We start from the raw sequence: 26,523 nt of genomic DNA, 5'->3' as shown, positions 1-26,523 counted from the left end.
GGATTAAATGCAGAGGACAAATTTCGTTGTATACAATGACAATAAAGGTCCTTGCTAGTCACAACCCTATAGTAGTCTGCGTTACCCGTCATCAATGCAGCATTGGTGATTGAACATGTCATTTGGAACCCTCTTTGCATTTTAAAATATTTGAATATAAAATCAACACTACACAAGAACCACTTGTTATAAAAAATGCATTATTATTCAAACCATTTATTATGGCAGATTTGGTTGTATGATCAGATGTTAATGATTGAGCGATTTTGACAGATTGACAGATATATATATATATATATATATATATATATATATATATATATATATATTATATATATATATATTTTCCTTCACATTTTGAACACAGCCGAGCAGGCCATGTGCCGTGCTGCAAACAGTCATGAGTGGTTACAAAACCAATACACAGGTCAGCGGCTTTTGGCACTAAAAGCCGCAGGGTTCAGTGCAGAGTGAGGATAATCTGTAACACACATGCCGTCTCTGAGGGAACTGTGGAAAGTTGGCTCACAGCAGCCTGTCTTCTCAAAGAACACTCAGGTACACTGCTTCTCTAAACATTTATTTAAATATGAATGTCAAAGGCTTAACATTTTATTGTTTTGTTGTTTTTTTTACTTTTTCCGTCAAACAAATGCAAAACTGACTGTGAATTTGCAGAAAGTATTGTGCAACCTGTCTCACTCAATTATTTGATTATGCAGCATAGGTTTGTAACCGCTGCAAACTGATGCGCACACAGCTTATAAAGCAAGTTATTGTACACATTGGTGGTGGAAAAATGCTGTAGGTAAACCCCATTACAGTAGAATTGTTCTTATTTGCATGTTGCATATGGAAATGATGAAGTAACTTTGAAATTTTAATTAGATCAGCAGTTATTAACTTAAATAGAAGCTGCAACAATGTTGAGCATTTTGCTCAACAACATATGGGCATATAACCAGGAAGCTCTGGCTCTGATTGTTGCTCACAGTATCCACTTTTAGTGATGTCATCACTTAAATTCATTCCTGTTTATGGATTACGAAACACAAAACTGGGCATATCTGTAAAAAAAAAAAAAAAAAAAAAAAAAAAGAATTCTTCCCTTGTTGGTTGTCTTTCATTATTGTTGAGGATAATTTGTCCTTAGGTTTTGATGGTACATTGTACAGTTTGCAGTGCATTGCTGTCCAAAGTAGTGGTGGTATCCACTGTCCTCTGAAACCAACTGGACACACCATTCAAATGCCACAATCCACCAACATGGAAGTGCAGCTTTGGCACTTGAGAATTTTGTCTGTATCCCTCAGAATTTAGAATAGGCTTTTCCGAAACATCATGTTCTGTATGTCTTCTAAAACATCTGTAGTCCAAGCAGCCACTGATGTTACAAACACTGTGTCTTATTGCTTCACAGATGAGAACCTGCATCATGGCATATTCAGTTCTGTCCAGAGACCCGTTGGTTCTTCACAGATCAGTCCAGTCAATGATGAGGCAATTGAAGACAGATGGAGGTTGAAAATTGATTTCATCCAGTTCCTGTTTTCTGTCTTCTACTTAGTTTTCTATATTTATCTGACAGCTTAAACCTTCTTTCATGCCGACCGAAACCTGCAGTCGACAGAATATTACACATCTGTTTCTTTCCTAGCACACAAAAGAGAAAACTCTGTTTTAATATATAACTTTTCCAGAGCAGGAAAATGTAGTAACATTTACATTAATAGATTTTTATGTATTTGGCCTTCATAATTTTAATGTTTACACTCTACGTGCTGGGTCCCAAAGGAGTCCCATGAAGTGGTTGATGCAGGTAGCAATCAAGTACACATCCACTACATGATACAACCTATTTTAAAACAAACTGGATCACATCATTAGACACCCCGAGAACAAAGATCTTGATTCTTATTGATCCTTGTTGGTCCTGTCTGTGTTGTATAAGCTTGAAACCTCAACAGACTTAATGCTCTCTTGCTAATTAATATTTAATAAAACATTAGGTAATGCTACCCATGGTCATGAAGTCAGTAAGGGCTATGGAACTTGACATTTGATCCCGATGACCTTCAACTTCACCCAAGTGATTGACCTCTGGCTGACCTTGCCAGAATTTACCAAAGAGTACAGCACATTTAGTCCAAATTGAGTTGAAAATCAAATTTGTTGACATTTGGCACAATGAATTCTTTAATGGAAGTTTTGTAGTCAACCTTCATTGATATATCAAGTTTGGTAGGAGGAGTAGGTAGTGGTAGGAGTAGGTAGGAGACAGCAAACAGACAGCCAGATAAGACCATGACCCCAATGATTGACCTTTAGCAAATTTGATCTTGCTGAGCAATACCAGAACCAAGTATGGTGCAAATTGGACTGAAAAAGTACAATTTTTTACCTTTGAGCCTAATGATGCTGGCCCAAATGATTGACTTTGGCAATATATATACAGTGGCTTGCAAAAGTATTCAGCCCCTTGGTATTTCACACATTTCAATTTGTTTATGACATTTCAAATGCAAAAAGTAAACCAGGCTTCTCAATATAAAAATGTCTAAAATGATCTTCCTTAAACTCAAATTGAAAGTAAATCTCTACAACCTGACATCAATTAATTAAAAATATAAAAGCCAAGATGATGGGTTGCATAATTTAGTATAATACCTGTAAATAATCAGTTTTATTGCCAGTTTTACTTCAGACAAGTCAGGGGATGATACATGAACATTTCCAAGTCACTGAATATGACTTGGACTTTATCTACGTACATCAGTTGTGAAGAAATACAAACAATATGGCACTCTATGGTAAATCTGTGTGGAGTAGACAGTTCTGAAAAACTAAGTGACTGTGCAAGGAGGAGAAGAGTGAGGAAAGCTGCTAAGACACCTAGACAACCCACAAGAAGGTATAGGCTTCTGTGGCTGTGATTGATTCTTGGCTTTTATATTTTTAATTAATTTATATCAAGTTGTAGAGATTTACTTTCAGTTTGAGTCTAAGGAAGATCATTTTAGAAATTTTTATATTGAGAAGCCCGATTTACTTTTTGTATTTGAAACGTCATAAACAAATTAAAATGCGTGAAATACCAAGGGGCTGAATACTTTTGCAAGCCACTGTATATATATATATATATATATATATATATATATAGGTTGTAGATAGTTAGGTTAATATGTTCCTGGTGAGTTTCCTTGAAAAGAGAAATACAAACGTACAACCAAACTTAAACAGGGATTGCATAAAATTTAAAAGACTTTTGCATCAGTCTTGTTAAGGAACATTGATAATTATGGCAGGATTATTTTGCAGCAGTTTTTGAACAGCTGTGAAATCCTGTTTTTCATTATTTGTGTTTGTGCCGCCTTTGAAATATACCTTCTGACTACTTCTGAAAACAATTTAAAGCAAATCAAACCTCTTCAGGCATGAAATTGTTCCAATTTAATGTACAAAGCTGATTTGGAGGCAAGTAAAGAAATGTGATAGTCATTTTCCTTTGTTCATTATGACACAAATTACTATCAGCATTGATCTTTTTTGCTATTAAAAAGCAAAACAAGCGGCTCATGTGACATTCCTCGTTTTTGTTTTTCTAAAAGGGGACCGTGAATAAGTGCCTGCATCTAATGCACCGGGTGGAATTTAAATTTTTAGAGAGGATGACAACTGATAAAAATCAACCTTGATTCCCCCCCCACCAAGGGCTGATCATATGAGTCGCCTCCTTCCCTCCCTCCCCCGAGAGTCTCTCATCACAGAGCAGTTTAGTACGGTGAGATGGTTGAATGCTGAGTCTTCATTAAGCCCCTCTATTGTTAACATCTGGGCTCAGAAGAATGGGCCTTTCTCTGTTAAATGTTGCCCTGGCTTAACAAGGGATTTTATTACACCATGCAGTTGACATTGGCAGCAGTGGCACGTCTGGAAAATGAAAAACCGCTCAACTGTTCAGGTCACAGGAGATCCTTCAATGCAGCCTGTGTCCCTGAAGCCTGTAATTTTCAATAAAAGAGGGAGTGTGCATCTACTCTAAACAGGAGGATAGTTCAGCCACTGCTGGTTAAAACACTACACTGAACATGATATTTTTGGCGAATGTTCCGTAGCGTAAACTCTACTTTCCTCTTTCATTTTTTTTCTCATTCCTTTTTTGTTCGAGCGCCACACAATTTGCCACTTCACTTCAGACAATTTCCTCTCCTGTATCTAACACAAACACTTCTCCCTACCCCAACCCATCTCTGCTTAGGATGCGGCTGCCATGGCAACTGCTGAGTCATCCTCTCAGCTGACCTCTAATTCCATCTCCTGCACTGAGGCCCTCCATTATATAGATTCTCATACAGGTTTGCTGCTTCATTTGACGTCATTTTACTGTTTCATTTGGAGCTGGTGGTGCCGATTTGTCTTCTGGAGAAGCGGACAACACGGTGGTGTCACCACAGGATGAACAGCAGCCGTTTGGATGGGTAACGTACCCACGACAGTGAAACACTGCCTGAGCTACCAGCAACTCATCCGGGAATTCCCATGGCTGGAACGCTGGCTGGCAGAAGAGAAGGTGGGCATTGGTTGTTTTGTTTCTAATCTGTTGCACGTTACTCTGCTGCATAATGCATGAGGGAGGGGAGGCTCAGGAACCACTGATGGCTGGCTATAATCCCCTTCATATGAATTTAAATGTATTTTTTTCCATTGCAAAAATAATTATGTTATTTTTGCTACAATAGTAAACAACTTTATACAAATGTTAAATTGCTGTGAATGTTTTGGCTCAAAAGTGTTTAATTTGAACATTTAACTAATTATACAGATTACAGGCTTTATATTCAAACATAGAATATATGCCTGTCTTTGACCAGGTGAAGAATAAATAAGTCAATAATTAATAAGTAAACAATAAATGTGTGGTGTGGTGGTCAAGCGATTAGTGCCCCTATTTCTACAGTGCGAAATTTCTGGGTCAAGACCACCCCTGCCTATTCTCCATGAAATACAGAGTTGCGTCAGGAAGGATATCTGGCATTAAACTTCTGTCAAATCAAAATGCAGATCCATCTCAGAGCTCCTGTGGTGACACTCGAGTGAAAAAAATGAGCAGCCAAAGGGACTTACTTCCTGGATAATTTTGCAGAACTTCAGGATAAAGGTAAAGCAAGTTCTTAGATTTTCCATCACTGCAGAGTGCATGAAGATTTCTTGGATTTCCCACTCACAAGCAGCCAATATGGGTTTGGCTGAACACGGACTCTTTCAAATTCAACCCCACGACCTTGAGGCTCTGTTTATTTATAGCTTAAATTGACCATGTTGATGCTTTTTCCCCCTACATCCTGCAGTTCCAGAGTTACAAGTGTTTTTCCTTGATGGGAGTATGGACTTTGTGGGTGATGCATTTTAATTTATTGCTTTTGGAGAAAGTATGATTGTGCTAAAACTATTAATCCAAATAGTCTTGATATTTTTTGCATGTTTTATTTTTTATATCGTTTCACGTTCTATATTATATTGACTTAAAATCATTAACACCATGATTCTACACACTCCGTGACAGTAGATAGTGGTATATACATAAAGCTGGTTTGTGATCCACCAATAAATACAAAGAAGAAGAGCAGACGTTTTATCTTTATTTATTTAGATATTTTAAGTTTATTTTCAAACTATGGCTGGTCACCTAATGAAGGCTTTAAGACAAGTGCCTTAAAGCAGTGATTCATGATGGATTTTTATCATTGACATGTTTTGCAGTCAGCGTTGTCTTTTTGAAGTCGCAAGCATCACATAATGCAGTGCTACCAGCTAATGTTAGCATGAGTGCCTCCTTTCTCAGCATTTTATTTCAAACATCTGTAATAATATGACTTGTGTAGTTAATTTTCTTAATCGATCATCACCAGTATGCCCCAGTATTCCCGTAGAGTAAAATTTTAGTGTTATTTCTGTTAGTTACCATGCAGTTACCATAGTTTAACTGTTGTTACTCAACTTCACACCAACCCCAAAGGTCCACTATTACTGAAGCAATAATCTTGTCATAATTCTTAATTCAAAAGCCATCCACTGAATAAAGCCACCGCCTATTCAAACATATGCGTGAATAAAACAGTAACCTCTGAACTAACGTTAGCCTGTTAGCTTTGTTCTGTAACTATGGACATGGTCATTTTGTCCAACCCAGGTCATGCGGACTTTTGCCCACCTCTTTACTCTTTTATGGGTTGGCCATTGTGTTATTCATAACCACAGCAAACTGCCATAGATTAAACAGTATTGAAGAACAAATGTGAATATTCTGTTAACTACACAAGAAAACATTTTAATAAATATGTCCAGTGACCCAAGCTATGAGAGAGAAGAGAAAGGGAGAAATATTTCAAAAAGGAATAGAGCCAGGAAATTGTAAGCCTTTTTTTTTTTTTTTTTTGCCTTGGCAGAGGCATCCAATCCATCTAATTTTGGCTTCAGTCATGTTGTTTCCTTCAATATGTTTTACATTAGTTTCACTAAGAATAAAAATCCATACATTCTATAATGTGTGTTGAGGTTTTACAAGAAAGTTCAACGTGGTATTTATCTCTCAAATGATCAGGTTCCAACATGAAAAAAAATACCCTGTTCCTCAGAATATCCCTTGTGGTTCCCATGGAGTTACCCTCACCTTCTTGCATCGTAATGACATGACAGACTTATATTTGGTTCTTAAGTTTCCACATGTTTTGAAATGTAAACCTGAGAGTATAGTCTTGAAAAATTATGGCCTGGACCACCTAAGGCCAAAAGATAACCCACTACATTGAAATGTAAAGTCTTGTCTGTAAGTATTTAGACTGTGAGTCATGTCTTGTAATTGTGCCTCTTTACATTCTCACAATGGACTGAAATGAAACAATCACTATGTACTTGTAGTACAGATTTTCATCTATAATAATAAGGTTATTATATACCACTTTCTCTGGAATCAAAGTGCATAGAATTAATATTAAAATTAAAAACTATAACACAACAATGCACACAAAAACCTATTGAGCAAAAATAAATAAATAAAAATAATAATAAAAAACAAAACAAAATATTTTGTATCTAAACACGTCTTGTGTCTGGACGTAATAATACAGAACATAACTGCTTAAGTTCAGGGTGTTCCACAAAACTGGTGCACAACATGCAAACGCTCTACCACCTGCTTTCCTCTCAGTCTGAACAACACAGAACAAACTGGCCTCCTGAGATCATATGGTAGTTGCAGGCTCAGCCAGATAAAAAGATTCACATCCACTCTGTATTTTTCAGGTTAACAACAGAACCCTAAAATCCAGCCTCGTGTGAACAGGTAGTCAGTATAAAGAAACTATAGCTGGTGTAATATGATCAACTTTCTTAGCTATAGTCAAACTTCGAGTGGCTGCATTCAGAATCATCTGAAGACCTCTAATGTTATTAATGGGAGGCCATAAAACAAAACATTGCAATGACTAGAAAAAATGAATTTAATTCACTTTGGAATAAGGCTGTAACTTAACAAAATGTGGAAAAAGTGAAGCGCTATGAATACTTTCTGGACGCACCGTAACTAATTCCAAGTCTGTAATTATGATCTGACTGTGTTTCTGATTAAAATTTATTAATGTTCCTTTTTAATATTTTTTTTTTTTCACAGAGTGTTGCAACACACGAGTATCCAGAGTTTGTTAAAATTGTGGAGGTCGGGCCAAGAGACGGACTACAAAATGAAAAGGTAAGCACTGCCAAATACAGTCTGTTTTTTCACCTGTATTTATATCCACTAAATTGCAGTATATGATATTTTTCTTTCCGAGACAAAAGCTTCTTGCATCTGCCTTAAATAAAGTAACCAGTAACATATGGGTTGATTTTCCACTACATATGTTTCGCATTTCTGTTTTTTTTAATTCAGTGGGAAATATGAAACACTCTATAGAGGATTTTCCCTTTTTAGCATGTCACAGTTTCATCATTTCCTTGCTGCACACCAATTTAACTCAAAACCCATTTATTTACAACAGTGTGTACTCTGTACTTTATACTACACACATCAATTAGACTGTCAAGCAATGCGGCAAAAACTCAGCCAGATATCTGTGTGAGTACCTCCCATCTTGAGCGGAATCAAATCCAAACAGAGCTGTCTCAGTTTCATTGTTCCCCAGGAAATTGTTCCGACAGGAGTGAAAATCCAGCTGATAGACATGCTCTCAGGAACAGGCCTGCCTGTGATCGAGGCCACCAGTTTTGTCTCTTCAAAGTGGGTACCGCAGGTAATAACTCTTCTTTGTTCACCTCAAAAAAAGCGCTGAGTGATTTATTAGATGTCTTCTTCTCAGCTTCTATTTGGACCAGCAAATGTTCATTTTTTGATTTTTATTTTGCAATTTAGGTCATAAAAAAGGATTCTCTTTGGTAACGTAACTTTTTTTGCACCTCAGTATTCAAATAATGATTCACAATCTTATACTGTCAAGAAAATCAAAATTCATCTCGTGTGGAAACAATTTGGGATTTAGACACGTGGGTTAAAATACAGCAACAAGATGCCGTGACACACTATCTGGGGTGGCATCTTAAGATGGCATCAGGGGATTTTCTGACCCATGCTAGTGTTAGCAGTATGGAGCTGAAGAAACACAGTAACCAATTCAAATGCAGTGCCAGAAAAGTAAGAAAAAAAAAAAAGAAAAAGACCTAAAATTCAAGTAGAAAGAAAACAACAGACACAGCTAGCAACCGCAGACAACCAAAGCTCACTTTGGGAAGAATTCCAAATAAAATCTGGAGAAATTTCACACAAATGTTTTGCTGGATACCTGTTGGACAGGTAAGACAACACTTACACTGGTCTACTGTGCCAGTTGTTTAACCAAGTGGTGGGCCAAAACATTACCTTTGATAATCATTAATCCGATAACTGAAAAGTTATCTTTTATGACTCTAAACCGAGAAACTGCTAAAAAAGTATCTTTATTACAGATAACCGATAACCGATAACTTTTATTTGGACGCGGCCACATCAGATTACACTGTCAGCGTCTGATAAACCAGTTTCACTTTAAGTGCTGCAGGGGCTTCTGGGTAAATTCAAGGATCACAAACACAAAAAGAACGCACGGAAAATGAATGAATAAAAAAAAATAAAATAAAACCCCAAACACTGTCATCATCTTTCAAAAGCAGTAAAACACAGTATTACAAGTCAGAGTTTATCTCAGTATTATACACACCATCATTTACAAACTAAAAGCTGCTGCTTTTTCACACGCTTTGAACCCTGTGACTTAAACAACCAAAATACATCCATTAATGCATTGATTGGCAGAGTAAAAGACACATAGTAAATATAAGTTCTTACCTGTTAGTTTCAGTGGGATTCATTAAATTCTGAAGAAAATATTCTGCATAAAGCGTCCTGTTTATCCAAAACGGTGTGTAAACGTGAAGAGAAGTCCTTGCAGCTGCGGCGTGAGATCTCCTCTCTCCCACAAATCACTCATCACCCATCTTCAACCGCTTTTCCGGGTTCGGGTCGCGAGGGAAACAGCTCCAGCAGGGGACCCCAGACTTTCCTTTCCCATGCCACATTGACCACCTCTGACTGGGGGATCCCGAGGCGTTCCCAGACCAGTGTGGAGACATAATCTCTCCACCTAGTCCTGGGTCTTCCCCGGGGTCTCCTCCCAGATGGCCGTGCCTGGAGCACCTCCCTTGGGAGGCGCCCAGGAGGCATCCTTACCAGATGCCCAAACCACCTCAGCTGGCTCCTTTCAACGCGAAGGAGCAGCGACTCTACTCCGAGCTGCCCATGGATGACCACACTTCTCACCCTATCTGTAAGCCACCCTCCTGAGGAAGCCCATTTTGGCCGCTTGTACCCGTGATCTAGTTCTTTTGGTCATGACCCAACCCTCATGACCATAGGTGAGAGTAAGAACGAAGACTGACCAGTAGATCGAGACCTTCGCCTTTTGGGTCAGCTCCCTTTTCGTCACAACAGTATGGTAGAGTGAATGCAATTACCGCCCCTGCTGTGCCGATTCTCTGGCCAATCTCACACTCCATCGTCCCCTCACTTGTGAACAAGACCCCGAGGTACTTGAACTCCTTCACTTGGGGCAAGGCCGTATTCCCTACCTGGAGTAGGCAATCCATCGGTTTCATGCTGAGAACCGTGACCTCAGATTTAGAGGTGCTGATCCTCATCCCAGCTGCTTCACACTCAGCTGCGAACCGATCCAGTGAGTGTTGGAGGTCCCCAGCTGATGAAGCCAACAGGACCACATCATCTGCAAAAAGCACTGATGAGACTCTGGCTCTCATCCCACAGAGTCTTGGCGATTAAATTATCCAGTCAGCCAGAAAGAAGTAAAATAAAATAATGTTAAAATTAGTCCGTTTTGTTTGTATTGAATGGACGGCAGCAGTGTAACATCCAAAGTGAACCTGAACTACACTACCCATAATGCTCACTGCGTGGATCGGCCAATCACATCTTGTGCTTAATGATAATGTCATCAACAAGCGACAGCCAGTCTGCCATAAACCACTGATCTACACAAAACAGGGATTAAAATGTTTGATTTTAGGGTTTACAAATGTTTTTGACTGTTAAACTTTGCTCACTTTACCAGCAAAAAAAAAAAAATGTTAGTGGACTGAAAGTTATCAGAACTAAATTTATTGGAAGATAATTGGTCCGATGATGGTTTTAAAACTTATCTGAAAAGCTAATCCGCTAACAAAAACATTAGCTTTGATCGGTTATTGGATTAGCTGATGAGTACCCACCACTGTTTAACATAAATTAAAATTATTTCCCTTGGTATGAGGGAAGACTAGTATTTTGTCATAGCTTTATTAGATTCCAGATATTCTGGGTTAAAGGTTGGGAATTGAAAGTTTCCATCAAATACAGCATGAACATCAAACCTTGTGCATGCACACTCACAATCCCTGCTTCACGCCATCTGCATGATCTCACTGAGCAAACTCATTATATTTTCCATGGAACCACTCCATAATAAAAACCATACCAGCAATAAAATTGGCTATAATTTTGTGACATACCACAGAAATAAAGGTAGTCTATAATACTAACTAGATTACAACGTAAAGTTTGTCAAGATTTTTGAAAAATTAAAAGTGAGTCCACCTTTAAGATATTCTTCATATAGTCAGTCTTTTGAGCATAAATTATACTTCAACTTAAGAAGGAATGAATATTACCCATAGTTTGTTTATTCAATGACATGTCAAATGAAAACGTAATCTTGTGCAGGGTGATGATTTCTCATGTCTAGGTGGTGCTAAAGGTTTAGTTTTATAATGCTTTTTTTTTCTGTCTCCATTTAGATGGCAGACCACACTAAGGTACTCACAGGAATCAACAGAGCTCCACATGTTCGATACCCAGTGCTGACACCAAACCTGCAGGGCTTCCAAGATGCTGTGAGCATTCATTTTCAATTCAGCATGATTTCTGCCAAAAGCCAACATACCCATGATGCTTTTGGCTTGCTGTATTACTTGGCTTTTGTCTCCCAACATTAGTGCTGGAGTTACGTAATTGTGCGTCCAATCTGCAAAAGTGTTTTACAAGCTTTTCTCTCCTGTTCCAGCTTGCAGCTGGTGCCACTGAAGTAGCAGTGTTTGGATCGGCATCAGAAACCTTCAGTAAAAGAAATATCAACTGTTCTATTGCTGAAAGCATGCTGAGGTTTGAGGAAGTCATTATCGCAGCCAAAGAGAGACAAATTCCGGTCCGAGGGTTTGTATTTTGTATGTTGCATAGTCTCTTAAAAGTTAAAAATATCTGAAGCAGGGAAGGGTTAAAGTGGCCATGGACCTCTGGGTTAGTACTATCTGCAGGCATTCAAAATTTCATTAAAGAAAATTGCAAAATGTATGTGAATAATGCCTAATTTGATATAGTGCCAAACACCAAAGTACATTTTTGCTTCCCAAAAGAAACACAATATGTGAAAATACTGTACAACATTTTTAATATTTGCTTTAATAGATATAAAATTAGTTGTTGATACTTTATGATAAGCATGATGCATGACCTGTATATTACTTCATCAGCTGTAATTGTAGAGTTTTACACACTGATAGAAAAGGCCATATTTTTTTTGTAAACAATCTGTTCATCATGATCAAACTTAATAAGTCAGAATTCATGATGATGTGCTTACCTTAGTTCACTCAGTTTTTCATTTCATTCATTTTCTGCCACTTCTCTGGGTCTGGTGTAACAACATATCTTCCCCCCTGGATATCTTGTCCTAGGATATCTTACCCCCCACCCTGGATATCCCCCCAACCCCGCACACACACACACACATATATATATATATATATATATTCTCATCACAACAAAAAATAATAGTGCACACTCCAAAAGAAATAATACCAAATCAATAAACTTAATTATATTATTTTTATACAGTCTTTTAAAGCCGACGAGAGTACCGCATAATTTAATATGTTCAGGACAGATGTTCCAAATGTTTACACCTTTTACAGAAACACAATGACTTTTTACAGTAGTTTGATTATTAATTATTATTATTAACAAATATAATGTTCCTCTCAAATATATAACTGGAGTCCTTCATTTTACACAGATTTTGGACATGTTGAGGTAGAAGTTGTTTTTTTGCTTTGTACCTGGTTTGTATTGTATCATAATCAACTATTCTATATATTATATATTAAATACTCCATCATGGACAGATGTTCTATCATATTTCAGGTTGTCAATCAGGTCCATATTTTTGTAGTGTATATTTGGAAAGGAGATTTAAAGGTACTTCAAAATATTACTATTGTAGATAGCTATAGATACATACAGAAAGAATACCAATATTGGTCACTGTCAAACTGTGCTTCATCCGGGACCATAAAACATCCATGAAGTTTATGGAGTTAAAGGTTGTGCTATCCTTATCAAGGTTTGGGTAAGCTTTAATCAGTCCTGCCCTGTAGGAATGTTGCCTTTCGAGGGGGGGGGGGGGGGGGGGGGGGGGGGGGGGGCATTTCCAGGGTGGAGCAGAAGATATCCTAATATATTCATTCATTACACCATATTCATTCATTACACCATTAGCTGTACCTTCTCCTTCCACAGCTATGCACTTGTAATGTGTGGAGAATGTGGTTTTGGATTGTCTTGTTGAACAGCGCACGGACGTACCTGTAAAAAAAATGTCGTCTTGAGGGCAGCATATTTTCGTCTAAAAATCTCAGTGTTCTTTTCTGCATTGAAGCTGTCCACACAAATCATGAAATGTCTTAAGTTCATACTGTCTCAGTGAAATACAAGTTACTATAAGTGTAAGCATCACTGCAGTGTGGGGGTCGGGGTGGGTGGGTAGTGTATTTGCATTTTGCTTACCATCTCGACTTTTAATGATTTGGGGTTATTAGCAGGAAAAAATTAGAATTCATTAATAATAAGCACTAGAAAGCACCGTTAATAAAGTTGCACATTTTATTTATTAAATATGGAAATGCATTTCACGAATAATAGTACATTTAATAGTGCAAAACATTCACTCTACTAAAAAAAAGTGTTTTTATGCTTTGATAATACATAGTTACATGAGGTCTTGTTGACAAGATGAAACCTTCCTCCTGCTCCTGCCCACTTGATCTTGTCCCTACTTCCCTAATTAAAAAGGTCATCCTTTCTATTGGTCCAGCTGTTTCATTGATAAAAAACAGATCACTGCTCTCTTGCTGTGTCCCCCAATATTTTAAACAGGCAGTTTATTCACCCTCTTAAAAAAAAGCCTAATGCTGACCCTTTGCTCCTTCAAAATTTTAGACCAATTTCAAAGTTGCCTTCTATTTCTATAGTTTTAGAAAAAGTGGTGACCAAACAACTTAAGAAGGTTTTAACCAAACATAATATTGTTGATGAATTCCCGTCTGGGTTCCGTCACTTGCACTGTATGGTAACTGCCCTTCTCAGAGTTTCAAACAATATTTTAATATGCAGAGATGCAGGTGAATATTCTGTACTTGTCCTTTTGGATTTCTCTACAGCTTTTGATGTGGTTGATTATGGGGTTTTAACTGAGAGTTTAAGGATTTGGGTGGGCATTTCTGGTTCTGTCCTGGTATTTATCTTTCACACAGGATTTTCGCTGTTGCTACTGATAAATTTATGTCCTCCTCTACCATGTTATCCTGTGGTGTGCCTTAAGGCTCTGTTCTGGGACCTATATTATTTGCTCTATTTGCTCCTACTTGGTCATGTTTGAGCTCTTTTAAAGATGTCTCCTTTCACTGTTATGCGGATGACATCCAGCTGTATATGTCATTCACTCCTAAAATGGTTTCTAGGGTATCTGCTCTTCAGAGCTGTGTTGAGGTTATTGGTGGCTGGATGGTGGCTAATAAATTTGTCCCTTAACACAGCACAAATTGAGATCCTTGTTTATGCCTCTGAAGAGTGTTCTCACTGTGGTTGGGAGCCTTGGTTCTCTGGTCCCTTTTGCTCACGCAGCAGTCAGGATCTGGGTGTTACATTTGATCAATCCCTCAATTTTATGCATATGTTACCCACCTGGCACAAGCTTGTTTTTCATTTGCGTAATATTGCCCATCTGCGCAGGATTGTGTCTAGGGCTGAGATGGAGATGATCATTCATGTATTCGTCTCATCACATCTGGATTACTGTAGCTCTGTTTTTTTTTTTAGCCTTGTAAGTCCTCTCTAGGCCACTTACAGATGATCCAGAATGCAGCTGCAAGGCTTCTGACAGGGTCATCAAAAAGGTCATATGTAATGCAGACTTTCCACTGGCTCCCCATCCATTTTAGACTCCAATTTAAAATTCTGGTACTGAATTTTAGAGCGCTGCATGGTCAAATGCCACCTTATATTGCCGAGCTATTACATCCATATGTGACAACCAGGCGTCTGAGGACTTGGGATCTGGGCCTGTTGGTTGTGACTAGGACAACACTGAAGACCAGGGGAGACTGTGCTTTCGAGGAGGTGGCACCTAAAATATGGAATGTACTGCCTTTGGACATACGTTCTGTGGATTCAATTGAAAGGTTTAAAGTGAAGCTCAAGACCCATTTTTATAAGTTGACTTTTACTTAGTTTATGTGGTTTCATGTTTCTCTCATCACTCATCTTCAACCGCTTATCTGGGATCGGGTTGCGGGGGCAACAGCTCCAGCAGGAGATCCCAGACTTCCCTTTCCTGGGTCACTTTGACCACCTCTGACTGGGGGATCCCAAGGCATTCCCAGACCAGTGTGGAGATATAATCTCTCTACCTAGTCTGAGGGACTACAAACAAACAATTTTTAATGTTTGTTCTTATGTGAAACACTTTGTAATTTTTATCTTGAAAGTTGCTATATAAATAAACCTTACTTACTTACAGACAAGCTGCATCATAAAATTCAAGTGGTGGGTACAGCTAATCGAAAAGTAAGCTTGGATAATGGCTAATCCGTTAACTGAAGGCTTAACTGTGATAACACTAAACTGAGAATGTCTACATGTAAAGGGGTCTATTAAAGATAATACAATATGGCTAAAATATTCTTTCAGAAACAATCACACCACCGGGGAATTCATTTTTGGTTGTCTGTTTTATTTTGTTCTGTTATTTTGTGTATTTCGTTGGGCCTGGTTTGTTTATTCTCTTGCTGGGTTTTTCTGCTTGGGGTTGTCTGTCTCGATCTCTCTCTCTGGCCATACCCTGGTTCTGGTGCTTTCCTTGCACACCTGTTTCTGATTTGCTGATTGCCACCTGGGGTGATATAAGCTCACTGAGGTTGTTTGTCTCTCGCCAGTTTGTCGTGCCCTGTGCCTTCATTCCAGCTCTGTATCCGCGTTCTATAATAGTCTTGCCTGTCTCCTTGTGTGTACCTGGCCTCCTGCCTGTTGCTTTGACCATGCTTGCTTGCCTGATGATTTTTGTACTGTTGTTTTTCCTGGAGTGCTTACTTGTGTACTGACCTCTGCTAACCACAATCATAAAGTCTTCCGAAAACCAGTGCTGTCTGCTTGAGCCGTGCATTTGTGTCCTGCCATTCCTGACCATCCAGCCTGATAAAAACCCTTGACACCTGACATATATTGAAAAGTATGCAGAAAATTCCCAGTACTGTATATAAATCCTGTTTGCTGACAAATATACAGCCTAATTTAAATATACTTTGTGTATACTGACAAGTATATTTGGAGCTATAAGACGCAAGTGTCTTCAAGTGTCTCACTTCTTAAATGAGGTGAGATAAAGCCGTATTTTACGGTGTAGGGTTTACAGAAGTCAGCTTGTGATTTGAGGCTCCGTGGATCAAATCCTGACCAGGTTGGAACGTCATTAAACTCTCTTGGGTATTGTGTAAACTAAAAAGTGGGCTACAAGTACAGTAGTACCTATAAGCTCACTGGCACTGTAATAAGAGAACCAGTTGTGTACTCAGACTTTACAACACATATTTTAATTCAATTTCTTATGATAAACATTGAAATTGTACACTTGCAAGCACACTATAAAGTATACTGAGGAAGAAAATAAACTTTAAGTATATTTTTTGTTTTGTAAGGGAGGTTAGCACTGCAGGATGCTATCACCATGGCAGGAACAGACACCAGTAAGCACAAAGGATAACTTTATAAAAATACCAAAACAAACAAACAAATATGGTGCAGAAATGTAAACTCTATAGATAAATACTGTTGTCTGAAAATGGAATTTTTGTCAGTAAAATGAAAACATTGCTGCAAACGATCTATAAACTCAACAGGAACAAATATGATTTTTGGTTTTCAAAAGTGTTTGACCATTAAACCGTATTTCACAGTGACAGTGGACCTAAACTTAGGAGCTAATTGCTTCACTAATGGTTTGTCAAAGTTAGCTGAAAAGTGAATCCGCTAACAAAAAGTCAGCTTTGATAATTAGCATGTCAGTGACAAAACCCCCCAAAAACGAACAACACAAGTGGATCTCTGACCACCACTGCAAATTTCAGCAAGCCAATCAAAGCACAGTATGAAAATGAAGGTCCAGATTCAGACAAATCAGTGTGGTGGCTATAAATCAGCTGCATTATTTAACTGCAAATCAATAAATCCATATCCTAAAGAGTTATCAGGAGTAGAGCATGCCCTTAATGAAAACAACAATGTGATGGATAAAGTTTACCACAATACATCTGGAGAGGTTTGTGTGATTATTTGGAAATTTTATGCTGTCAAGAGTTACAGGAGCTTAGTAACATTCTCAGAAGTGTTTCTTTTCCCTTTCAGTTACGTTTCTTGTGCGCTCGGATGCCCCCATGAGGGACACATTGATCCCCCCAAAGTTGCAGAGGTAAGACAGACTTTAATGCATTCTCAATTTTCCTGTTCACTGAAATATTCAAATGGCAAAGTCATCACTGACTTTACCATTTGAATATTTCACTGCCGTCTAGTTACAAGGATTTGAAAAAGCTGAGGAATATAACTTCTAAAATTTGGTGAATGCACAGCTGCATGAATTCACCCCCTTCAGTTTATTAACACAATAACTCAAAATGACAGAGACCAGAGAGCTGATGCACACCTGCCCACTTTACACACCATGATATAAATACACAAGTGTAAAGATGTCTGTAATGGTGTTTTTGACTATGTATGACTTCATCATATGACTTGTGTGACTTTATTATTAAGTTATTCGTACCAACCAAACACAAGTATTTTGATAATATGCTTTAGACAACCCATCTGGGCTTCTTAGTTGCGGATCATGTTTTCTTTGACCTTCACCTTTAACTAAATTGCTCCAAATCGAGTCACTTCTATATATCTATCCAACTAATATTTCCACTAAGTTTGAATGAACTCCGTCTGGCTGTTTTTATGTTGTCTTATCCACAGACATAGACACACCCATCATCTTGCAACTCACCAAATTTACAGAAGATATATAATGAGGACAAACCTATCTTGCAGATGTGTCTGCTACCTGGTGGATGGTTAGTGGATGCTGGTTTGGTGATGGCGTAGAAGCAGACGTAGCTGTCCATCAGAGAGTGATACAGTGAGGCAAATAAGTATTGCATGAAATAAGTATTTGATACAATAGAAAAACAGATCTGAATATTTGGTACAGAAACCTTTGTTCGCAATTACAGAGGTCAGATGTTTCCTGTAGTTCTTGACCAAGTTCGCAAACTGCAGCAGGGATTTTGGCTCACTCTTCCATACAGATCTTCTCCAGATCTTTCAGGTTTGGAGTTTCAGCTCCCTCCAAAGATTTTATATTGAGTTCAAGTCTGGAGACTGGCTAAGCCACTCCAGGACCTTGAAATGCTTCTTCTTCACTGTGTTTTTTGGGTCATTGTCATGTTGGAAGACTCATCTTCAATGCTCTTACTGAGGGAAGGAGGTTGTTGGCCAAAATCTGTTGATACGTGACCCCATCCATCCTCCCTTCAATGCAGTGCAGTCGTCCTGTCCACTTTGCAGAAAAGCACCCTCAAAAATTATGTTTCCACTCCCATGCTTCACGGTTGGGATCGTGTTCTTGGGGTTGTTCTCTTCCTCCAGACACAGCGAGTGGAGTTGATACCAGAAAGCTCTATTTTGGTCTCATCTGACCACATGACCTTCTCCCATGCCTCCTCTGGATCATCCAGATGGTCAGTGGTGAACTTCAAAAGGGCCTGGCTCCTGGGTAGTGACTGCGCCCTCTGGTGCCTGAAACCTGACTACAGGCAGGGCGCCCTCTGGCATTGGCCAGCAGTACCTCCTTTTCGCCTCCTGGCGCCCGACCAGGCTTGTCGGGGTGCCACTGGTAGAACTCGGCCAGGAGGGCTGGATCCAGGATGAAGCTCCATTTCACCCAGGAGCGTTCTTCAGGTCCGTAACCTTCCCAGTCCACCAGATACTGGAGACCCCGACCCCTCCGGCGAGCATCCAAGAGCCTGCGGACTGTCCACGCAGGCTCACCGTCGATGATGCGGGCAGGAGGCGGCGCCGGTCCGGGGGTGCAGAGGTCCAAGGTGTGGTACGGCTTCAATTTTGAGACATGAACCACGGGGTGAATCCGCAGTGAAGCTGGGAGTTTCAGCTTCACTGGACTGATGACTTTAGTGATCTTGAAGGGTCCGATGTACCTGTCCATGAGTTTTGGTGACTCCGTGTTGAGAGGAATGTTCTTGGTTGAAAGCCAGACCTCCTGCCCGGGCTGATAGTCTGGGGCCGGGGTGCGTCGGCGGTCTGCATGGCTCTTCGCCCTCATCCGGGCTTTCAGCAGGGCAGAGCGGGCTGTACGCCACACCCGACGGCACCTCTTGAGGTGGGCCTGGACCGAGGGAATCCCGACCTCTCCCTCCACAGCCGGAAACAATGGGGGCTGGTACCCCAAACATGCTTCAAATGGGGAGAGGCCAGTTGCTGACGACACCTGACTGTTATGAGCATACTCGATCCGGGCCAGATGTTAACTCCAGGCCTTCGGGTGCGCGGAAGTCAAACACCGTAGGGCCTGTTCTAGCTCTTGATTAGCCCGCTCTGCTTGTCCGTTGGTTTGGGGGTGGTACCCGGACGAAAGGCTCACGGTGGTCCCCAGCTCCCTACAGAAACTCCTCCAGACTTGCGAGGAGAACCGGGGACCACGATCCGAGACGATGTTCGCAGGGATACCATGCAGACGTATGACGTGGTGGACCAGGACGTCTGCAGTCTCCTGGGCCGTCGGGAGCTTCGGGAAGGCCACGAAGTGGGCCGCCTTGGAGAACCGGTCCACTATCGTCAGGATGGTTGTCATTCCCTGGGACGCAGCGAGACCCGTGACGAAGTCCAGGCCGATGTGGGACCAGGGGCGACGAGGCAATGGCAGCAGCTGGAGGAGTCCCTTCTCCGGTTGGTGGATTGCCTTGCCCCTGGCACAGCTGGTACAGGCCCAGACATACTCCCGGACGTCGGCTTCCAAAGCCGGATGACTGCCACGGTCCTTTGCACCCCTGGATAGCAGGTGAACTTAGAACCGTGACAGAAGTCCAAAACTGCAGTCCTAGCATTTGGTGGGACGTACAAATGGTTAGGTGGTCCACCGCCGGGGTCCGGGTGACGCGTCACGGCCTCCCTGATGATGTTCTCCACGTCCCACGTCAGTGTGGCGACGATAGTGGACTCCGGGATGATGTTTTCTGGTGGATCCGACAGCTCCGCTTTGACTTCTTCTTCATGCACCCGGGACAGTGCGTCTGACCGCTGGTTCTTAGTCCCGGGGCGATAGGTGATCCTGAAGTCAAAACGGCCAAAAAAAAAAGAGACCAACGGGCTTGCCTGGGGTTCAGACGCTTAGCGGTCCGGATATACACCAGGTTCCGATGGTCGGTGAAAACCATGGATGGAACCACAGCTCCCTCCAACAAGTGTCTCCACTCCTCCAGGGCCTCCTTCGCCGCCAGGAGCTCCCGACTGCCGACGTCATAATTCCGCTCTGCTGGGGTCAACCTGCGGGAGAAATAGGCACAGGGGTGGGGAACTTTATCGGACTCCCCGCTCTGGGACAGCACGGCTCCTATCCCTGAGTCAGAGGCATCTACTTCCACAACAAACTGGCAGCTAGGATCAGGCTGCACCAGAACTGGTGCAGTAGAGAACCGGCGTTTCAACTCCCTAAACGCGGCTTCGCACCGATCCGACCAGGTGAAGGCAGGAGCGTGGAAGCAGATTCGCCTCTATTAGGGTGATCAAACACTTGTCTGAATTCCAGTACGAACCCAGTGTAAGTCGTTAGGAGCCGCGAATTCTGCTCCCAAAGCGCCGTAGCCCAGGCGCGTGCCTCACCTCGAAGCAAACTGACAACATAAGCCACCTTGCTGGAGTCTGACGCGCACATTACTGGACGCTGAGCGAAGACGAGCGAGCACTGCATTAAGAAGTCCGCGCACGTCTCAACACAGCCTCCGTACGGCTCCGGGGGACTTATGTATGCTTCAGGGGATGGGGGGGGGGGGGTCCGTTGAACGACCACTGGAGGGTCCCTGTTCTGCAACAGGTCGGCAGGAGGAGGAGCGGCAGCCGCGCCCTGTGCATGCGCTTCCACCTGTGCGGTGAGAGCCTCCATCCTACGATTGAGTAGTACATTCTGCTCGGTTACCAAATCCAACCGAGCAGTGAAGGCGGCCAAAAATTGCTGCAACTCACCCATTATTCCTCCTGCAGAAGCCTGTGCACCTTGCGTCTCCATTGACTGTTCAACGGGTGGGTTGTGCCCCTCGGAATCCATGACGTTGGCCGAGATATCCTGTTGGGGAAAGTGTAATGCATGGACCCACAACAGGGGGCGCAAATGAACGGTCAATAGATAATCCAATAGATACAATTTATTGTGGCAAATATGCACAACAGGTCGAATACTGCTTTTAGACAGTCAATTACAAAATACAACAGGTGACGTGTGGGCAGGCCTGAGGGTAGGAGACGCCTATCCAGAGAAGAGCCGGGGCCCACAAGGTTCCGCCGCCAACGAAGACCTGCAGTACACTGAAGCCGCCAAGTCCCGAGTCCCCAGGTGGCCTCTGCTTCAGCTGTCAGATCCGGTACTGCTGGCAGGAACAAAAACAGGTTAATGGTGGGTGTGTGGACACCCAGTAAGCAGTCAGCAACTCACAATGTTTATCCAGTTGGAGGGAACACCTCCACCTCCAACTCTGGAACCAGTTAGCTGCAGAGCCTGAACTACTACTTATCGTCAGTGGAATGAGGAGTGAAGATCGTCACTCCCCCAACCGTCCACAAACCCAGCTCCAGCTGCAAGTAGAGTTCCAGGTACTCCTGCAAAAAGTTCAGAACAAACAAGGTATGTGCGTTCGGCACAGAAACAACGGCTGAGAGAATTACCTGAGTGGTAAACTGATATCTCGGCAGAGATGTGGTGTCTCCTCCAGGCTTTTATAGTGGTGATGATGGTGATTGCTGACAGCTGTCAGTCCTGGCTCCTGGGTAGTGACTGCACCCTCTGGTGCCTGAAACCCGACTACAGGCAGGGCGCCCTCTGGCGTTGGCCAGCAGTACCTCCTCTTCGGGTGGCCCACACAACAACCCTACTTCTACCCCCAACCCTAACCTTAACCATAACCTAATCCTATTCCTTCCCCCAACCCTAACCATAACCACCCCGACCCCCCGCTTCATTTTTAACTTTGTGCAGCCATCATGGAATGAATTAGAATGAATTTGTGCTGCCATGATGAAAATGAGGCGTTTTTCGTCACAATGTCACAAACCAATAGATTAATGTATATTTCGTGCTGCTGAATCACGACTTGCTGTGAGACCTGGTTGCGTATTTGTCATACTGTTGGGTTGTCCTGGTCCTGCGGTGCACCGCTCACAGCCCTCATGGCCCAACACCTGTGTCCTGTCAGACGTGACATTCAGATTGCCTGCTGCATGTACACATGAACTAACGGTCTGTTTTTATGCATTTCCACACAAGCACAAACACACGTGTGTCCGTCAAAACACGAGATGTGTGCTGCAGCTGTGATGTTCAGAACCGGAGATGTCTCAGCAGCCAGTCACGCCCCCTGTCCTGTCAGCGCACAGACCAAGATGTCACTCTGTGATCAGATGAGAGATGCCAGATGAGACACGCACACGTGTGTTGTGGGGGGAGCTAACACTCTGGCACGCCACATGTGCAACTTCACAGTCATGGGGCACTTAGACAAATTTCACTGCCAGCTCGACAAAGATTGTCTGCTGACTGTTGTCATGTTAATAGTGCGAATGGCCACACATTTTCTAAGTGCCAAATGATCGGTGTTAGATGTTTGTGTGTGTCACCTGAAATTTGGCTGACACCTGCCGCGAGAGAGATCAATAGGCTTGCACACCGCACACTCTGTCTTTCAGCCACTGGTGTGCACAAATAGTTGTCACAACAGGTGTACGAGGCAACTACGATTTTGCATGTTTTGCACAGGATTCCTGCTTCATGCGCACTTTATGCGCAAATCAACCAAAATTGTACTATGTGTGAAGGGGCCCTAATCTTTGAGACTGTGGTCCCAGCTCTCTTCAGGTCATTGACCAGGTCCTCCTGTGTAGTTCTGTGGTTTCTGAGAATCATTCTTACCCTGCGAGGGGAAGACTGACAGTCATCTTGTGCTTCTACCATTTTCTACTAATTATGCCAACAGTTGCTGCCTTCTTACCAAGCTTGTTGTCCTGTTGTCCATCCCAGCCTTGTGCAGGTCTACAATTTTGTCCCTGGTATCCTTAAACAGCTCTTTGGTCTTGGCCATGGTGGATAGGTTGGAGTGTGATTGATTGAGTGTGTGGACAGGTGTCTTTTATACAGGTAACGAGTTCAAACAGGTGCAATTAATACAAGAAAAGAGTGCAGAATAGGAGGGCCTCTTAAAGAAAAACTAACATGTCTGTGAGAGCCAGAATTCTTGCTGGTTGGTAGATGATCAAATACTTAATTCATGCAATAAACTGCAAATTAATTATTTAAAAATCATACAATGTGCTTTCGGAATTACAGACCTCTCCATTCTTTGTAGGTGGGAAAACCTGCAAAATCAACAGTGGATGAAATACTTATTTGCCTCACTGTAAGCCTTTTCTGCATAGAACTCGGCTACAGCCAGTTTTAGGCTTAGCCCCCCCCCCCCCCCCCCCCCCCAATAACCTCATTTCAAGATACATGTAACTTCAATATAACACATATGTTGAGAGCAGAGGTGTCTAAATTCTTTTCTTTCAACTGCCCTCAATTAATTTGAATGGAGAGCCGTGGAGATTCCACTCCCACTGACCCTAAAAGCAGCAACCACACACTACTTGATGTTGAAACTTTAAAACTTTTTCCACTTCCTACGGTGACAAATAAACCATATTATCACTGTGTACCAAATTCAAGTCACTTGGAACATTCCCTTTTGTGCAGGAGGTTGGCTTCATTCCTTTCCTGTGTACAATGATGGGGAAGCAGCTTGTGAATGGAAATCTCAAAAGAGCATAAATGTAAAAAATGAGTATAAACACTTAGAGGCCAGTTTGCGACCATTTTTGCATGACTAAGGTTGTAAAGATGATTGCTGTAACTTGTAGAGCAGTTATCTCGGTGGACATGGAGCAAGCCTGCCAATATGTAGATCTGGGTTTGAATCTTGCACATGCTTCTTGTTTGTGTTCTTGGAGAAGACACTTACGGCCTGATTTACTAAAACTTTGCTTGTGTATAAATTCTGTATCACCTGCAAACAAATGAACAAGCTGTTCTGTTAAAAGTACACACTGAGGGTTGTGTCTTTCACATGAAAAAAGTACATACTGTCCATTTAATGTGTTTGCATTAATGAATATGCACTGTAGTGTGTGTCTGCTGGTGTGTGCAAAATACTGGGAAAATAACTCACAGATAGGTTAATTAAGAAGAAAGTGATTTATCAAACCCAAAAGAAATTTAAGGGGCTAATTGTTGTGTCTGTATTTTGCACATTTGAAAGTTGGGTGCTGATGGTGATTCACAGTGCATCCAGAAAGTATTCAGTAGTGCTTAGGATTGATTCATGCTACGTATCTCCTGTGAAATAGCAGACAAACCCATCTCACCCACTCATTTGGTAAATGTTCAATAAATAACGTTTTCATTTAAAACGTGTGTGTTTGCCTTATTTTGCACATTCCTGCAACTGGCTTATTGTATTTCATTTTTCATTTTATGGTCATTAACACATACAAAATTTACATACAGCCGCTTATGTCATGTTATACAAATAATGAATGTTTATGAGTTCAATGGTACAAATATTTCATGAGGTGAAAGCTGGAACATACCATTCAACTTGGCTTCGCCTCGTTGAATGGTATGTTCCAGCTTTCACCTCATGAAATATTTGTTCCATTGAAAGAATGTAAAAACACTCATTTGTTTTATATAATGGCTAAAACAGACCTTTGTCATTTGATATTTTATTAATGTATAAACAACAGAAAAGGGACTTACATTTTGGTGTTCCACTGCTGCTAAAGTCCAAATTGTGACGTGTAGTCCAGTGATGCTATGCATTGACTTTGGACTTCTATAAAAAGAAAAAAAAAAGACTTAGTGTTGTTCCTCAGTCCAGCCAAAACTCACATCAGCTTTTCATCTAAACAGCTCTTCATGCATCCAGACGCCTTGCAGCGGAGTACATTTTGTGTATGTGTGTGTTACAAGACAGCAGCGTCAGTTAACTCAGTCAAATCATCTCGTCAGAGTCACTGTCCTCCGCACGCGTGCGCACACACACGCAACTGGGTCAGCACTTGTGCACACATGTACTACCAAAAAATGACTGTGTACATCTTCAGTGCCGCGAAAAAAAAATCATGTCAGAAATTAGTCCAGCTTTTCAGTCTTTCTTCCTGCTAACAGCCTCCAGACAGTGCAGTGGATTTGTTTTGTGCGTGCGTGCACACACGTGTGGCCACGCATGCATGTGTGTGTGCGAGCACATGCGCGCGTGCGTGTGTGCATGTGTGCAGAGTGCAATAGTACCAAACATATGGAACCAAATTTGCACTCTGAATGGAACCAAACTGCACTCTAAATGCAATGCAAAACAAATGGGATGAATTTAATCCATGTCATGTGACATAGAGAGCACCAATCCAATGACAAGTATCCACTCACCCGTTATATAATACCAAATCACATACAAAATGTTTAGCCCAATGTGCAGAATTTTAGAATTTGCATACAATTTAGCACTCCACCCTGCTGTAAATGGGTACCACTATGGCTGGGAAGGAACTTGTGGCAGACTGGTGACCTGTCCTGGGGGAGTTGTGGTCATAGTCATCCGCTTGATGCTACGGAATACAGCACTTACAACTGAGATTGCAAAACACTAAATTTATACAGCATATGTTTTGTGAATGGAGCTGCTCACTTTATATTTACAAAGTGTTTGATTGTTTCAGGTGGCAAAGAGGTTGTATGAAATGGGCTGCTATGAGATTTCTCTTGGGGACACCATTGGCGTTGGTACTCCTGGTTCAATGATGAAGATGCTGCACAGTGTGATGGACGAGGTGCCCAGCAGCACTTTAGCAGTTCACTGTCATGACACATACGGTCAAGCACTGCCCAACATCCTCACTGCACTTCAGGTAAGAACTGAGGAGACACAGCATCAACTGGATACTGTACATCAGCCAAAAACTATTGTGTGTGACCACTACCAACTACAGATTCATTTAACAAAACAAAAAAAGTTAAATTGCTGAATGAGTTTATTTATTTTTTCTTTTTTACATAACATGAGACAATAACTAGAAATCTGTCCTCAGTTATCACTTGTAAAGTGCATTTTCTATCAGGATTCACCACTGGCCTGTCCTGTATCATGTTTTGTCCCCTGTCTATGTCCACTTTGCCCTTTGATCCTCGGTCTTTGATTATCTATTGGTCATACTTTTGTCACTGGTGGTATTATCTCTTTTCTGTGTATTATACATCGGGC

The 26,523-nt window shown here is 41.4% G+C and overlaps 1 protein-coding gene across 2 annotated transcripts in view; it reads left to right on the top strand.

The window, feature by feature from the left end:
• The first annotated feature begins 4,165 nt into the window (after positions 1 to 4,165).
• hmgcll1 (3-hydroxymethyl-3-methylglutaryl-CoA lyase-like 1) overlaps positions 4,166 to 26,523 on the top strand; it is a 58,098-nt gene continuing 35,740 nt past the window's right edge. The window contains exons 1-7 of one of the 2 annotated variants that reach the window (XM_034185255.1): positions 4,166 to 4,570; positions 7,670 to 7,747; positions 8,181 to 8,288; positions 11,374 to 11,469; positions 11,640 to 11,788; positions 17,309 to 17,372; positions 25,982 to 26,170. In XM_034185255.1, the coding sequence (XP_034041146.1) occupies positions 4,475 to 4,570; positions 7,670 to 7,747; positions 8,181 to 8,288; positions 11,374 to 11,469; positions 11,640 to 11,788; positions 17,309 to 17,372; positions 25,982 to 26,170 (780 nt within the window). In that variant the 5' untranslated portion in view covers positions 4,166 to 4,474. The remainder of the gene's footprint in view (positions 4,571 to 7,669; positions 7,748 to 8,180; positions 8,289 to 11,373; positions 11,470 to 11,639; positions 11,789 to 17,308; positions 17,373 to 25,981; positions 26,171 to 26,523) is intronic. The other variant, XM_034185254.1, reaches the window with a different exon arrangement.

Source organism: Thalassophryne amazonica, chromosome 13 (genome assembly GCF_902500255.1).
Source record: "Thalassophryne amazonica chromosome 13, fThaAma1.1, whole genome shotgun sequence".
In the NCBI taxonomy this organism is placed as follows: domain Eukaryota; kingdom Metazoa; phylum Chordata; class Actinopteri; order Batrachoidiformes; family Batrachoididae; genus Thalassophryne; species Thalassophryne amazonica.
Note: the sequence above shows the minus strand (reverse complement) of the source record. Positions and strands in the feature narration are given on the sequence as shown.